Raw genomic sequence first — 15,977 nt, forward strand, 5'->3', positions numbered from 1 at the left:
TTGTTTGCCAGCATTTTCTTACCAGCTAAAGAATCCAGGAAATGTTCAGCGAGAAATTACTGTTTACACTGTTTATTGCAACAAGCATAACAGTGTTGTGCTATTTTGCCAGGCAATAATAAGGCCTCAGTCGTATAACCTTGAAGGCCAAAGACTGGGTGATGTAAACATCTGAGGAGATGTTTCTCAACTGGTGCAGCCCCAGCACCATTGTTCTCCTTCAGCTACAGACGGAACCGTGCGGTTTGCAAGGTGCGGAAAAACAGGCAGAAGCAACATTAGCCTGAGAGGAAAGCTGGTCTTTTGGTTGAAGCACTGAGCTAGAACTCAAGGGATCTGGATTTAAGTCCCAACTCCTATGTGATGTTGAGGCAGTGCCTGAACCCCTCTGTGCCTTGGTTCGCCTTTGTAAAATGTGGCGAGGAATGTTTCCTTTGGCTGTGCCTACAGCAGAAAGTGTTGGTTTTTTCCAATATAACCTAAAGTATGAATTTAAACCAATACACTTACACTTGTCAGGGATGGTCTAAATCATACTTAGTCCTGCCATGAGTGCAGGGGACTGGACTAGATGACCTCTCGAGGGCCCTTCCAGTCCTATGATTCTTTGATTCTGTGATATGCGGTCACAAATTGAGCTAGCCCTTTAAGAGGATTGGGGTGCCGCTGCACTTGTCCCAGCTTAGCTCTCCTCCCCAGATGAAGGCGCTAAGTGCTGAACTCACGTGACAAAGGTCCTGTGACTAAACCAGGAGTGAACAGCCTGTGGGGCATGAGCAGGGAGGAATTGCAAACAGCAGTAGAACTGGGAGATCAGAGGAAGTTGGATTTAGTGCTCTGTAAAGAGTGGGAGGAGAGTGAATCCAGGAAGCGGTCCTGGGAAATCAGAGCCCCACAATGAGGTTATCAGAGGGAGGCTAGATAGCCCTGTTATGAAGTGTTCCCAGGATCGGGAACCTGTAGTAGAGAGTGGATGTGGGTGCTCCCATACTGGTGTTGCACGTGAGGAGGATGGAAAAACTGTTTTGTCATCTGTCATTTGTCAGTGAGGTGATGTGGTGAGCCTTGTGACCAAGGGAGGATGACAGTCTGACTAGTGCCCAGCACCTGAAGTGTTGGATGCCAGTGGATGCCTGGAGTGAGGGAAACTGAGGCAGCCGATGGACCTGAAGCCAAGCTGTGTAGCTTCCTGCTGCAACTTGTATAATCCCTATGTAGCTGTTCTTGTTATGGTATATGTCTTTTGGGTTAGCTTATGTGGCTTAGGAAGGGGGTTAAGCTAAACCAAAAAAAGCCACTCTGACTCTAGAATAAGAGCGTCCACATGGACAGTTATACTGGGATAAATGGAAAATTCTCTTGTGTAGACGAGGTTTTCATCAGCCTTGTCTGTGAGCTCATCAGGGCACAGGCCAACTTTTAGGCCTTGTCTAAATGGGAACATGTCACCAGTTACATGCATATCAGTGTTTTGGTTTTTTTCTTGATTTTGAGACCATTGAAGTCAATGGCAATTAGGGTACTGGATTCCCTCACTGCAAGTGTTACTAACCTGACTTTATTGGTGCTTAATTTGCAGCTGTTCTGATTTTTTTTCAGTCTCCTTTAATGCCTCTCTCAATAATGCAGTTACACAAGTGATCTAAACAAGCACAGTTTAGGGCTGGGAGTCTTTTCTGTTTCCTGTAGTGTTAATTTTGGTCTCCCGTCAGCGTTTCTCATTGTCACATTGTTGTGCCATTTCACCTGCGGGCCATAATTATGGCTTACTCATTCCAGGATCTTTCTGGGCCTGTGTGCTGACGTAGTGAGGAGACAGTATTTTGTCATGCCGTCCATGGGACAATCTGATAAAGGCAGCTGATCCAATGACCACGGGAGTCAATGGCAGTCTTTCTACTGACTTTGTCTGGCTTTGGGTCAGGCCCAAAACATGTTGTCCCAGAGATGACTCACTGCTGTATTACCCATCACTCCCTGCCCTCCCACAAAAAATGAAGAACATGGACACACTGATCCCCCTGCGTCCTGCACTTTGCATTCTCTTCCACTGAAGGAGATAATCCTCTCTCGTCCAAGTTTGTTGGCACTGCCTTCTTCCCAGGAAAATGAAGCATTGCATTATAGGGAAGCCCAAGAACCTCCCTGTGGTATCCCTCTGGATCAGCGACCTCCGAGAAGCGGAGTCCCTGAGGAAGGCAGGTTACAGCACTGAACTGGAGCCTGTGTCTGGATTACTTTCAAGAAATCTGCTATTATAAGAGCACGACCACCCCTTCGAGGCGCAACCGCTGCCTTGTCCATCCAGCTAATTATAGGAAATTGGGAAGAATTGCTGTGTAATTACATGCTCCCTACTGGCAGCATGATGCTGATCTTGCATTCCTTAGTCCACCAACCCCCTCTATTGGTGTGGGGGGTGACCAGAGTAAGGGTCATAGGCCTGGATCTCATGCTTGTGCTTCTGTCAGTTCCATATATCCTGGCGTTTCCAGCACAGTTTCTGGCTTTGCTGACTGGCGGGGAAATGGAAAATCTTTTCAGCAAACATTTTTTGTGAATTTTCCTTGCTCCCCCATTTTTTCCTCAAAATGTTCCCACTAGTGCTTTCCTTCGGGTCCTGATCCTGTGAGTTCTGGACTCCCACAGCGCACATTGACTTCGGCGACGGTTGTGGGCACTTGGCATCAGGCTCGTAGTTTCTATTATAATGGGGCAGTAGCTCCACCATAGCAGAGAATGGCTTACGGTTTAACAGCTGATTTGACTATGTGCTCTAAACGCCACATGCTGACTCAGATTGCCTTGACCTGTGCTGCGCCTCAATACAATTCATCCTAGGGTCCATATTTGGGGTCATTGGAGCAAGGGGGTCCTGAGACACTCCCCAAAAATCACATCCACATTTTACAGTTATGTCTTATTCTGTACATGGGGCTCAGACTATTGTACTCATCCACCCCAATTTTCTGTCAGCTAGTGTCCAGCACCCGCTGACCCTCTGAGGAAGCAATACAGGCATTACCACCTCTGCTTACACAGCATTTCTGAGCAGAGCCGCAAACTACATGGAAGCTATGGGGAACAGTCACAGCTCTTTGTACCCAAGAACCATGAGTCTGATTCTGTTCCTTGGGAGATTTGCATGCTGTGCACAATCTGCCTTTGCTTGGAGACGGGCCACAATGGGGCTCTCCTTGGAAGTGCAAGTGTTGTTCATTATTTTGAGGGAGATCAGCTCCCCACAACTGTACCCTCAATTCCATCTACCTGTCTGTGAAAGTCCTGCCCTGGGCTCAATTGGGCAGCATAGTATGTGGAGTATGAAGCCTGGTATGATGTGTGGGGCTGGGCTGATCTGGGAGAGACTAGGTGCCACATAAAAATGACATCAGCAGGCTGGTGCAAGAATCCCAGCCAGGATGAATCAGTTCTCTACTGGTAGAGCTCCTACCAGATAGCTTTCAGCATGATGGGCTAGAAGTTTGCTGGCCCCTGGAACAGGTCTGCTGGATGCACACACGAGGGACACAGCACTGCGGAGAGGGGTGAGGGAATATGAAGAACAGGCATGCTCAGTGTGTGGGACAGGCACTTAGGACTTGTCTACACTGGGGACACTAATTTGAATTAAAGTAAGGTACGAACTCAAAGTGCAATATCTATTCCGGAATCAATCCACGTGCAGACATCAGCAGACCAGAAGGTAGGGAGACAGGGATGAGAACATCCGTTAAAATGAATGGAGGAATCAGTCTAGAGAGAGCTGCCACTGCCAGGGACTCGCTTGATGCAGCTGCTTCTTTGTCAGCCAAAAACTTTGTTCAGTGGCAGAACAACTAGGCCATGTCTAGACGTACAGCGGCACAGTTGTGCTGATACAGCCCTGCCGCTGCAGTGCGTGAGGGGAAGATGCTCTGTGCTGGCGGGAGAGAGCTCTCCCATGGGCATAAAATCCCCCGCACCTCCACAAGGGCAGTTCACATAGCTCCATTCAGTGCCATGAAGAGTACTCTTTTAACTGAGAACAACCTTTGAGATGAATGGTGCCATTTCACACTTCTGCTTCCAAACCTGCAGGTAGATGTGCAGATCCCCTTCCCCATACAAGGCTCAGGTCTGGGGTAGGAACTCTGGATCTCCTCTCTCCTCCATCTTGATGCCCCCAGCTCTTATGTGCAATGCCATGGCTCCTCCAATCTTACCAGGGACAGGGAGGGCCCAGGGAGAGATGGGATTTGGTAGCTGAGTGATGTAGAGGGCTGCCAGATGCACAAAAGGAGCTCAGCAGTGTTTGGGAAGCAAATTCAGCACCATTTGATCAAACGTTTCTTGAGATGCAGCCCACCAATAGGAGATGCTCCTAATTATCAGAATGCTCTAGAGTCCATGTGCACAGATATACTGGCATGTTGCAAGAGAGTCTGGGACTTGTGGTAAAAATCTGGGGCTATTGGAAGCGGGATCCCAATATATGGCCACCCACAAAATGAGCAGTTTTAATTTTCAAAATGCTCAAACATCCATGTGCATAGGACAATTATCTTGAATGTTGGTACAGCACAATAGGAGCCAGGGTATACCTCCTGGTGCAAATTTGGGGTAATTTGGTCAAAGGGTTCCTCAGATACAGCCCCCCACCCCACTAAGGACCTCATTTTAATATTCAAATTACTCTAAAATCCACAGGGAGGGGAGTGAGGTGGCAGCTTTGAAAACTAGTATTCTGCAACAGGGCATAGGCTCATGGGAGATGGGGGAGAGCACCCATAGAGATGAACAGGGTGGTTCATGCCTCCCACAGCTGATGTGTCATTTCCATGGATGAATAGGGAAGTTCAAGCTTCCGCAATCCTCCTGTGCTGCAGGGTGCTGTGCAGAGCCCCTTCCCGCTCTGTTAGTCCCTGAAGTGGAATATGGAGTCTTGGGCTTTTCTCCCCATTTCTGCCTCCAGCTGGTACCTGTGCTCCTGCAGCCAAGGCTTTTCCTTCTCCCCATAGCCCCTCCAGTTGATGTAGAGATTAGTCACACCAAGGACTGGGATCCTCCTTGTAGAGGGTGATATGTATGTTTTCATGTGTGGTCATCTCACTGATGATGTGCAGGAAAATGCGGGCTGGGGTAAACAGCTGGGGTAGGCCAGCTGCAGAGAGCAAAAGCAACAATACACTAAAATATATATTTTTCTTTGTTCTTCAGCAACACACACAAAAACAAACCACCCCACAATGTACACACCTCACTGCACTATCCTGTACTCCCACCCCACGATACACCCCCCCCACTCCAAAACCTTGTATGCCCACAACACCCCCCCCCCCACACACACACACACTCCAAAAACTACTATTCCCACATACACAAACCACCCTAGAATACACACACAACATGCCACAACCGCCCCACCCCTCCAGAACTCTCCACCCCACAAAAACACATGCGCACCAGGCCAACGCCCTCCACCCCCTTCACACGCAACCCATCACACAGTCCTCAAAACACACACGCGTCATCACAATACACACAAGCCACGCCACACACACACACAGAGAGTCATTAGGGTGCCTAGCCAGACTTCCTCTGGCCAGCGAGGGGATCTCTTGTCATCGGTCTGGGCCGAACGCTACCGCAGCCGGCAGCCCCACAACTGCGGAGCGCACCCCAGCGAGCCGCATGTGCCTTCCAGCTGCGCGCTCCCCAGCTGTGCGCCCTTGCGGGCTGCCCCTTTAGCACGGGGCCCGGCAGCGGCTGCCGGCGCCGGCGCCGAGCGGGATGTCCTCTCCCAATGCCACCCCCGGCTTTGCATGGCCCCACCCGCCGGGCGGGCGGTAGAGGCTCGCCCCCCCGCTGCCATTAGCCGGTGCAGGAGTCTCCTCCCCCCGGCCCCTGGCATGGGGCGTGGGATTGGCTGCTCCGACCCCACGGCTGACAAACCGGAGCCCCTCCCCGGGCAGGCCCGCCGCCGATATAACGCTGCCCCCCTGCCCTCCCTTCCCTGCCGCTCATCAGGCGCTGGCAGCGGGCAGAGCAGGAAGGGAGGCGCCGCCGCCGCGTATCCATTCCCCTTTATCCCGGGCCAGGGCCGGCAGAGCCCCGGAGAATGTGAGCGGGAAGAGCGACGCACGCGGATCCGGGGCGCCGCAGCTTCTCCTGCCCTTACCTCGCTGGTGCCCCGCTCCGGTCCTCCGCTCGCGTCGCCCAGGCGGGGCGTCGGTCCGCCGGGGGCTCGGCGAGCCTCGGCTGCCCCCCATCTCTCTCCTGCCAGAGGCGCCGCCAGGCGGGGGGGGGCGATGTTCCCCCTGGACTCCCCCTGGAGTATCTCCTTCGCGGGCTGCGGCTTCCTGGGGGTGTACCACATCGGGGTGGCCAGCTGCCTCCGGGAGCATGCCCCCTTCCTGGTAGCCAACGCCAAGACGATCTACGGAGCCTCCGCCGGGGCCCTGACGGCCACGGCCCTGGTCACGGGAGCCTGCTTGGGTGAGGAGTTCAAATAGCTTCGGGGTGGGCGGCGGCGGTGGGAAATCAAAGAGCCTGTCCCCGCTGCTAGTGCAGGGCAGACCCGGCCTTATGCCTTCCCAGCCCATGTCAAGTAGGGCTGGGGTGTGTGGGGGTGTGTGTGTGGGTGTCAACCTGGGGTTGTGGCTCGCACGCGCGTGTGTGTCATAAACAGGTGTGTGGGGGGGGGGAGGGGGGCGTTCATGATCCTGCCCTAGATCCTGGCTAGATGGGAGGCGGGCCATGGGATGGAAAAGTTTGAGATCCACTGGACAAGGGAAGGCCGATAAGGGATCCTCTCTGTTCACCAGAACAAAAAATACACTCCACTAGGCAAACTGTTTTGCCCCCAGGTGATCCCTTCTGCTGGTAAATTCTGAGCTGCACATAAGCAGTGTTTTGTTTTGTTTGTTTTAATGTAGAAGCTCTTTGAATCGGGGACTGACTGTCTCTTATGGCTGGTCTTCATGGGGAAACTGAGCAGCATAACTGTTGTGGAATAAGCTATTTGGGAACAGCTCCACCTGTGGACACTAGTCTGGAATAAAAGTGACACTATTCTAGAAGAGTGCCAGCATGGGATCTCTTTTTCTTAAATTATATGTATCTTATCCACCTTCAGGGAACTACTACTTCTCTCTTCTCCCTCCAAAATATCCTTTCAGGTTTGTTTGTTTGTTATACAAGACCATGCAGGAACACTGAGCACAGACTAAAACCAAAGAGGGACCTTTGATCTGAAATGGCAAGTGAAAACAACCCAGATTAGTCTTGTTGTTTATGGATGGGTATATGTGGCTAGACTTCAGAGAAGCTGGTTTTTCAGAGACCAGCTTCTGTGTAAGTGATCACTATGAGCCTGATATAGCCCATGAAAACTTATAAAAGGATGCCTAATGAGTACAGTGGGCCCGTAGTGGATGTTGATTTATAGTGTAGTTGATTGCGGGGGACCTTTAGAGCAGGGGTGGGCAAACTTTTTGGCCTGAGGGCACATCTGGGAATAAAAATTGTATGGCGGGCCATGAATGCTCACAAAATTGGGGGTGGAGGGCTCTGGTTGGGGGTGTGGGCTCTGGGGTGGGGCCAGAAATGAGGAGCTCAGGGTGCAGGAGGGGGCTCCAGGCTGGGGTGGGTGAGGGCTCTGGCTAGGGTGGCAGGCTCTGGGGTGGGGATGAGGGGTTTGGGGTGCAGGAGGGTGTGCAGGTTGGGACCGAGGGGTTCAGTGGGAGGGGGATCAGGGCTGGGGCAGAGGGTTGGGGTGTGGGGAGAGGCTTGGGGGTGCAGGCTCTGGGTTGCGCTTACCTCGAGTGGTTCCTGGAAGCAGCGGCATATCCCTTCTCCGGCTAGGCCAGGTGGCTCTGCACACTGCCTCGTCTGCAGGCACCGCCCCTGTAGCTCCCATTGGCTGCAGTTCCCGGCCAATGGGAGCTGTGGGGGCAGCGCTTGGGGTGGGGGCATCATGCAGAGTGGAGCCCCCTGGGTGCCCCTACACTTAAGAGCCAGAGTGAGGCCCTGCTGCTGCTTCCGGGAGCCGCATGGAGCAGCCCCCGACCCTGTTCCCCAGCTGGAGCACCAGAGTGGGGAAAGCCCCAGACTCTGCTCCTCAGCAGGAGCTTGAGGGCCAGATGCAGCCCATGGGCCATAGTTTTCCCACTCCTGCTTTAGAGCATGTCTTGCAATGTGAACTGTTTTGTACATTGTAATGCATTGATAAAATGTGGAACTTTGTTCTAAAAAGGTACTTTTGTTATAACATTACCATGCTAGGTGGGAACTGCTGTGCATTCGTGATACTGGACTAGCATTATGGTTGTGATGCAGATTGATCAAAACCAATTAATATAGGAAATTAAGCATGACTTTTTTTTTTTTTAAACCTGCATCATTGTTGGACCACAATGGCGCAAGCTAAGCAAAGATTCAGCTTTTGATGAAGTTCTGTAACTTCAGTGTAGTTAAAAGAAACCTACTCCTTGCTCGTTGTCACTCTTACCACCGTGTGGGGACGGAAACATAGAGCAGATGAGTTCTTAATGGCTTTGTACTGGAAGCAGAAAAGTGACTGGAGGAAAAAGTAGGGACAGCATATAATGTGCTTATGAGTTTGGCTACCCACGCTGATCATCTGTGTCTCCAAGAAACTAGGAAAGCTCTTTAAATAGAGAGGCTGAAAATAAGGGGGACAAGGGGCAATCACCTTTCTAAACCTGCTCTTTTTCATTCCTGAGCTGCTTACGAGACCCTATAATACAAAGAGTTCAGTGATGCTGTCAAGGCTGATTCCCCACTCTGGCACTTCAAGTGCAGAGGGTGGGGGCCCGCAAGGATTTTAAAATTAATACTTGCCACTCCAAGCTTGTAGTAAACTCCCAAGGTTACAGCTTCTCTCTGACCTTGGCTTGGTAAACACTGCCAGCACCCAAACAAAACCCCTTTTGGAACTCAAGAAGACGCACTTGGGAATTCCTTCCTGTTGGTTACTCTCAAGCCCTTTCACCCTCCCTCCCTCCCCCCTTCAGGGAAGAGCTAAGAAACAAAAGAAATCAGCTGTTGCTGCCAGGTAATTAAACAACGTATGCATAAACCTTTTAGGACACCAAAAATACAATCCTGTTTTTTAAAAAAAAAAAAAAAAAAAACCAAAGAAAAGAAAATACATTTGGAACTTAGGCTTTTGCTAGATTTTTAAAAGAGCAATTACAAAAATTAAGCACCCAAAATAGCTTTCTTGGGGGTTCAGCTTAAAGGTTACAAGCATACCAAAGCATCTGGGGTTAGCTCAGAGGAGTCCATTAGCCATAAGAAATAAACAGTAATAACCCTAATCCCATCTTTGTAAACATTCCTGATCTACTTACACATTTGGGAGTTACAAATAAGTAGTTCTAGGATCTGATGATTTATGATCATACCTGCCTTAAAGCTTCTCATAGCATAACTGCTTCCTGTTCCTGTCTTTTCCGGAGAAAAACAGACACAAAGAGGAAGTTTTCTTTTCTCTCCCCCCCCCACCCCATTTTAAAAAGTTCTGTCCTTCCCATTGTCTCTTTTGGTCAGGTGCCCATTCCCTTTCGTTTACCTGGGGGACTTTTTTAATCCTTTACAGGTAAAGCAAGCAGAGAACAGCCACCAAGAGGGACTTATAGCTGGCTGGCTGGGTGTCCATAAAAGGGACCAATTCTCCCCCCCCTTTCATTTATCATGATGAAATGTCCAGGAAACTGTAGTCACTTGGTGGACTGGATTGCCAGACCTGTATAGCTAAGAAATGCCACCATGTCCAACATGCAGCAATATAATGGATTTTAAAATGTTCTATGTAACTAAACTGAGGAGAGTGTGTGCACGTATACACACACTGAGGCATGTTTTGTGTATGGGTGCAAAGAATTCAGAGGTGAAGGGGTTAACAATGACTCACGAGTATCTGCCTCTTTATACTAGGATATAATCACACTCTACGCTTGGGTACAATAACAAGTGGTTATACTTGCCACTTGGTGTTCCTCTCCCTTGATCCCCGGAAGTTAGGCCTCTCTAAAAGTTCTGTCTGTTCTGTGGAACCTGCTGTGGTTTTGGAGTGGGGGGCCTGCATGCAATGGATCAGGCCAACTTGTGTGGCAAGACCAAACCATATTTTACCTACATCAGGGACTTATAGGCCAGTGGCTCTCAACGTTTCCAGACTACTGTACCCTTTCAGGAGTCTGATTTGTTTTGCATAGCCCGAAGTTACACTTCACTTAAACTACTTGCTTACAAAATCAGACACAAAAATACAAAAGTGTCCCAGCACACTATGACTGAAATATGGCTGACTTTCTCATTTTTACCATAGAATTATAAAATCAATTGGAATATAAATATTGTACTTACAGCTCAGTGTATAGAGCAGTATAAACAAGTCATTGTCTCATGAAGTTTTAGTTTGTACTGACTTTGTACCCCTGGTTGAGAAGCACTGCTATAGACTGTAACTGGCTTTTCCCCCAACATGACTACTTCTACAGTGACAACCAGTCTAGATGTAACTGCGCCCTATGGGACCTCAAACACTTATTTGCAGGGAATTTGCCAGAATGTACCATGGGTGGGGAGTATATGGGCTACCCATACTGCAGTCTGAGACTGTAGCCTTGCTCCTTGTGCCAGTTGCTCTGGTGGAGGGGGTAGGACTTCTTTAATCTATCACTTCCCATGGAGGATTCGGTCTAGAGAGAGCTGCCGCTGCCAGGGACTCGCCTGATGCAGCTGCTTCTCTGTCCACCATTGAACTTTGGTCAATGACAGAACAACTAGGTCATGTCTAGACGTACAGCGGCACAGTTGTGCCGATACAGCCCTGCCGCTGCAGTGCATGAGGGGAAGATGCTCTGTGCTGACGGGAGAGAGCTCTCCCATGGGCATAAACTCTGCCCCCTCCCCCCCCCCCCAAAGTGGCAGAAGCTATGTCAGCTGGAGAAGCTCTCCTGCTGACGTAGCGCTGTGCACAAGCACTTAATGTTGGTGTAACTTACGTCACTCGGGAGTGGCTTATTCACACCCCTAAGCAACATACGTTATGCTGACATAGGCTGTAGGGTAGACATAGCCTTCATTTCTACTCAGAGAATCCCATTGCCACCCTGATCTGCAAGGAAAACTCTTGTAAACAAGAAACTGGGTGCCAGGAACTCCTGAGTACTGCTTTTCGCTCTGACACAGATTCCCTTTGTAGCCTCAAGCAAGTAACTTATCCCGTCTACCGCTATTCCTGTTTGTATTCAGGTAACACCTATAGTATGCCAGGTGCTGTCTAGGCACACAGTCCCTGCCCCCAAAGAATCCACAATCAGGGACTCCTATAAACTAGGATTAATAATATTTATTTGCCTATATCCTGGGGGGTGTTGGGGGATAAGTACTGAGGAGAGACCAGCCTAAAACCAGATCCTGAGCTGGTGTGAATCAACACAACTCCATTGAAGTCAATGAAGCCAAGTTGATTTGTCTGCAGAGGATTCAGTACCTAGATCCAAACCCTTCTGTGTTCTGTAGGATGGTTTGAAATCTGATCTGAACTTGGTGTGTCCAGTCTATTTCTGTAGCTGTGTGTGGTGCTCTGTAGGTAGCTGGCACCTGTCATTTCCGTTAATGGGAGAGCAGACGAGTCAACAGAACGCAAAATGGCTGACTCTGGTTTGCCACTGAAGGTAAAAGTGGCCTTGGTGCCCAGCTGGGCACGTCCAACAGTCCCTGCACCTCATCCCTGTCGTAAACACTTGACTCTGAACCCTAGACTGTAGTTCCAAGGTTAGGCTTGGAGTGCATGGACTGAATCACTAATGGGAGAGGACACAAAGGTTGCAGACTCCTGCACTTGTCAGCAAAACAGCTTGTTCCAGGAAAAGCTATCAGTGGCTGCATGACACATGTTGGAAGCTGGGTGGTAGCAGGTGCTGCAGGATACTGGTTGCTCAGGGTTCTAATGCAATTGTGGCAGCTGCCCTGTGGTGCCCTCTGATCATCAAATTAGAACACTAAAGTATCTTTATGTTTCTATTGATTGATGACAAGCAGAGGGGCACTTTGGAGAAGCCCTGTTTGCCTGCAGATATGACTGAGGCTATGGTGCATATGTACCTTGCCTCTGAACTCAACTGGACCTCATCATGCCATGTCAAATGCTGTCTGGGCAGGGGTGAGGTTCTCTTGTATGTTAGCGCATTCTGCCTGATTTCATTCTGTCTCAAAAGTCCTGATCCAAGTCAGTGGAAAGACTCCTTCTGCTAGCTTCACGGGGCTTTGAGTCAAAGCCCCAAGGCCCCTACAGTCAGGCTTCTGTTAGTAGCAGCATCTTCCCAGTCTGCACTTGGTCCCTGCAGCATGCAACTATCATGGTCTCTGATTGCCTCCAACTTGTCACTGGGTTAATTCTCCAACATCCCTGAATTAGGAGCAATTTATTTGTATTATGGTTGAGCACCAGTCAAGATCAGGGCCTCATTGTGGTAGAGGCTGTACAAACATGGAACAGAGTGCCTGACCAAAGAACTGTTAGTTTAAACAGGGGCAAGATGCCACAGGTGAGTGAGAAACACAGAGCAAAGACAAGGGTGATAGTGGAAGGAACACAGTTGTGTATATGCACTCTATGTGGGCTCTTATTTAGAAATAATATAGGTGAACAAGAGGTTTTAATAAATCCCGAATGGACCCTCACCTAGCTATTGTTAGGTATAGGTATGCCTCCATGGGCATCACAGTGGATTGAGGATTTTGGATGCTTCTGAGAGGGTAGCTGCATTGGTAGCATATCCTCTACATCTGAAGTACGTAAGGTAGTGTCCTACACCAGTACGATGCCTGTGCACTTGGTGTGGAGCACATTCTACATTAGAGCCCTCTTAATGCGAACTTGGATATCGCTAAATACTTGTAGCGTTGCAAACAATTTCAAGGCATGTCAATGTGCAAATTACAGCTGTAGGTAGCATGAACCACTTTTAAAATGTAGCCATGTCTGGGTCAGAGGAGAAAGCAGCTGTTTTTTAAACAGTGGGGAAGTGAGATGGGGCAAACTTGGATGTGAACTCTAGGACAGAACTCTGTTCTTAGTGCCATGGACTATTTAAACTGGGGACCTTCTCTACTGTGCAGTAAAATCTCTCCTGACCCCATCCTTTGAGTTACCTATAACCATCTCCAATAATCCAATTGCATTGTTGATAGATCTGCCTTAGAGGGATGACTGCCAATATCAACTCTTCTGGACTTTGAACGTTTGGCTCTAGAGAACCTTGGCATTTTAAACCTGATGCTTAGACCAGCAGATCATCCTTTCTGGGTTATGTAACCTATAATGTCCATGGACCTGTAACCATCTCTAGTATTCCTGTAACATGCAATTGCTCTCTGCTGTAGAGTAGCATAAATGAATGCAGATTGGCTCTGCTAAATCCTCCACTTTTTCAAGGAGGAGGCAGCTTTGTTGTACACACCTGGTTACCACAAAAACATGTTATCAATGATTCACTTGAAGCATAAATAATCTGACACTATCAGCAAATGCCATAAAGCATGTAAGGACTTCACCAGTAATGAGAATCCTGCACACACAGCTGTGAGCCAACATAGAGGAGGCCACAGATTTATGAGCAGGATAATGTTGTTTGCTCATGACATTCTTTAAGAGGGTGTCCTTAGGTTAGAGGCTATACCAAGGTTTTATTGGTGTCATAGTTAAGACCTTTTGTCCCAGCCTTGATCTGGGACGAGGCAATGGCTATTTGATGTTCAGGTATATGCTCTCGGGTGATAACACAATAAGCTGTCATGTGACCCCAAGGAAGACCACTGCTCAACACCAGAGACCTTTGTGCGGGCAGCACATTTTCCTTTCTGCTGAGGCTCACTGAGGTCAATGAACAATAATAACCCCTGCTAAAAAGGACACCTCGGGAGTTTGTTCATAGCGTGCACACAATGGCTTATAAACAGACAGCAGAGATTACTGTGTATGGAAAATGTTGGACCAAATCCCCTGTTAATAGACCTAGGCAAAGCCCCCCCACCCCCTGAAGTCGGAGTGACCCCATCTTTCATTAGCTGAAGTCTGGCCAGCAAAGTGTAGATTGGGAGGCAATAGTCTATGACTTTCTGTGCAATCATGGAACGAGGGAAGGAAATGGGACAGCCTGAAGCTGTCTCCACATGAAAAGGAGATTCCCTACCCCAGGTATAAATTGCGTAGTTGTGGCATATGGACAGCTTCTTAAGATCCTGGGAAGAACTTGTGTGGAAATCTGTAATTATGCGTGGTGCCTCACAAACACACTTAAGAAAGGGGGGCCCCTCAAACTTTAAGTAGCTACTATGGCCTTGTTTGGAAGAACTACCACCTTGCATCTACATGCAAAATACTCCATTGATGTATATATATTTTTTTTCTTCCCCAGCGATCAGTATAACCTACTCCAGAATCAGTAGAGGTGAAGCCCTGAGTCTTAAATCATGATGGTATGGTGCATCCACACAGGCACCAAATCTGTCAGCTGGCAAATGTCCTTGGCTTGCAGACTGACAGTTTCCCTCCCACCGTGGTTCCACAGGTCCCTGACTTGCTGCCCCCTCACTAGTCTTCCCAGCTGGAAAAAGTTGACAGCAATGATGATTGATCATATTACTTGCTCATCTCTAGAGAAATCCTTTTAAGATCATGTGAGGCCTGCTTATAATATGGAAAGTCTTTTTTGTTTGCCATTTGACTGTTAATGCATGTCAGGTTAGCATTTTATTTGAAGGGAAATGGTAATTCTATTCCATTGGCCTTTCAAAGGATTATATCAAGACTGACCTCCTCCAGACTGAATCAGTCCTTTTTCTCCCCCGAAATCTCTTCTCAGTCTGAAATCTCCCTTGGCTTCTCTAGAGCTAGAAGTGTTAGGTAAACCAAACTTAAGGCTTGTGAACTGTGTGTGTGTCTGTTTGTCCAGTAGCCCATTGGATCATTTTCTCTAAATTGCGTGACTCAACCACATTAACTTCCAAAGCACTGGGTTTGCAGATGATTGTGGTTGGACTCTTGCCTCACACTCCCTCCCCACTCAGCCCAGACTATCTGTGCCCGACTCTTTTGCTTGCTGCCTTGCTTCTTCTGCCGTTTATACACGTGCAAAGTGGGTGTAAGAGACCTGACCAGCATGAGTGAGTGAAGCCTTCTGATGTAGTTGCATATTGCACATGCCCCATACTGCTGTAAGGGATCGTGCAAGTGGCAAAGCAGTGGAGTATCTGGCCCTCTGCTCTCATGAGCTGGCAGGGGTTGGAAACTGACAAGAATCCTGCTGTCAAAGAGCATTATCTTTTGGAGTTTCAGCACCCCTTCAGCTCACAAGAATGGAGCAAAGAGAGTGGGTGGCATTGTGTGTGCTTGCTCCCCAGGCAAAATACAGCTGATACCGGAATGCTGAGCCTGCTGGCATCCTCTCACACTGGTGGCTTTTCTTCATAGCCTCTAAACTTACCCAGTTCAACCCTTTTGTCTCCCTCACTCCTTCAGTTGCTAAGTGTGCTTGGTAGCACAGAAGGGAGGGGAGCTGGACTGCAGCCTCAGAGCTCCCAGAATCCTGGAGATCTAGGAGTGGTCACTCTGTAGCACTCTTGTCAGGCTGCCTGGCTTGTCAAGCAGTAACAAGTACATTAAAGGGGTTGGCCGATAGCAAAAAAGACGAGGAAGAGGAAACTAACTACTCTGTGGCTTTCGTGGGTAAACTTGATCCTGTTGCAAGAGGCCACAAAGTGATTAGAATGTCCTGTGACCTTTCTAAGATGGCTCCTGGGAGGAAGGCATTAATCCACTGTATTAGAGCTTACATGTGATGCTGAGGCCTGCCCTGCCAAGGCACCTCAACAAAAATGAACGTGAAGATTCTCACTCGGATTTCCTGGGCAGAAGAACAAAAGGGGGTCTGTCTGGATCATGCTCAGGACTGGTTGCA

General features: G+C 48.9%; 1 protein-coding gene across 2 annotated transcripts in view; it reads left to right on the plus strand.

The window, feature by feature from the left end:
* Positions 1–5,652: 5,652 nt before the first annotated feature.
* Positions 5,653–15,977, plus strand: part of PNPLA2 (patatin like domain 2, triacylglycerol lipase) — a 51,944-nt gene continuing 41,619 nt past the window's right edge. The window contains exon 1 of one of the 2 annotated variants that reach the window (XM_073347160.2): positions 5,653–6,477. In XM_073347160.2, coding sequence (XP_073203261.2) covers positions 5,805–6,477 — 673 coding nt within the window. In that variant the 5' untranslated portion in view covers positions 5,653–5,804. The remainder of the gene's footprint in view (positions 6,478–15,977) is intronic. The other variant, XM_073347159.2, reaches the window with a different exon arrangement.

This window comes from Lepidochelys kempii, chromosome 6 (genome assembly GCF_965140285.1).
Source record: "Lepidochelys kempii isolate rLepKem1 chromosome 6, rLepKem1.hap1, whole genome shotgun sequence".
Classification (NCBI taxonomy): domain Eukaryota; kingdom Metazoa; phylum Chordata; order Testudines; family Cheloniidae; genus Lepidochelys; species Lepidochelys kempii.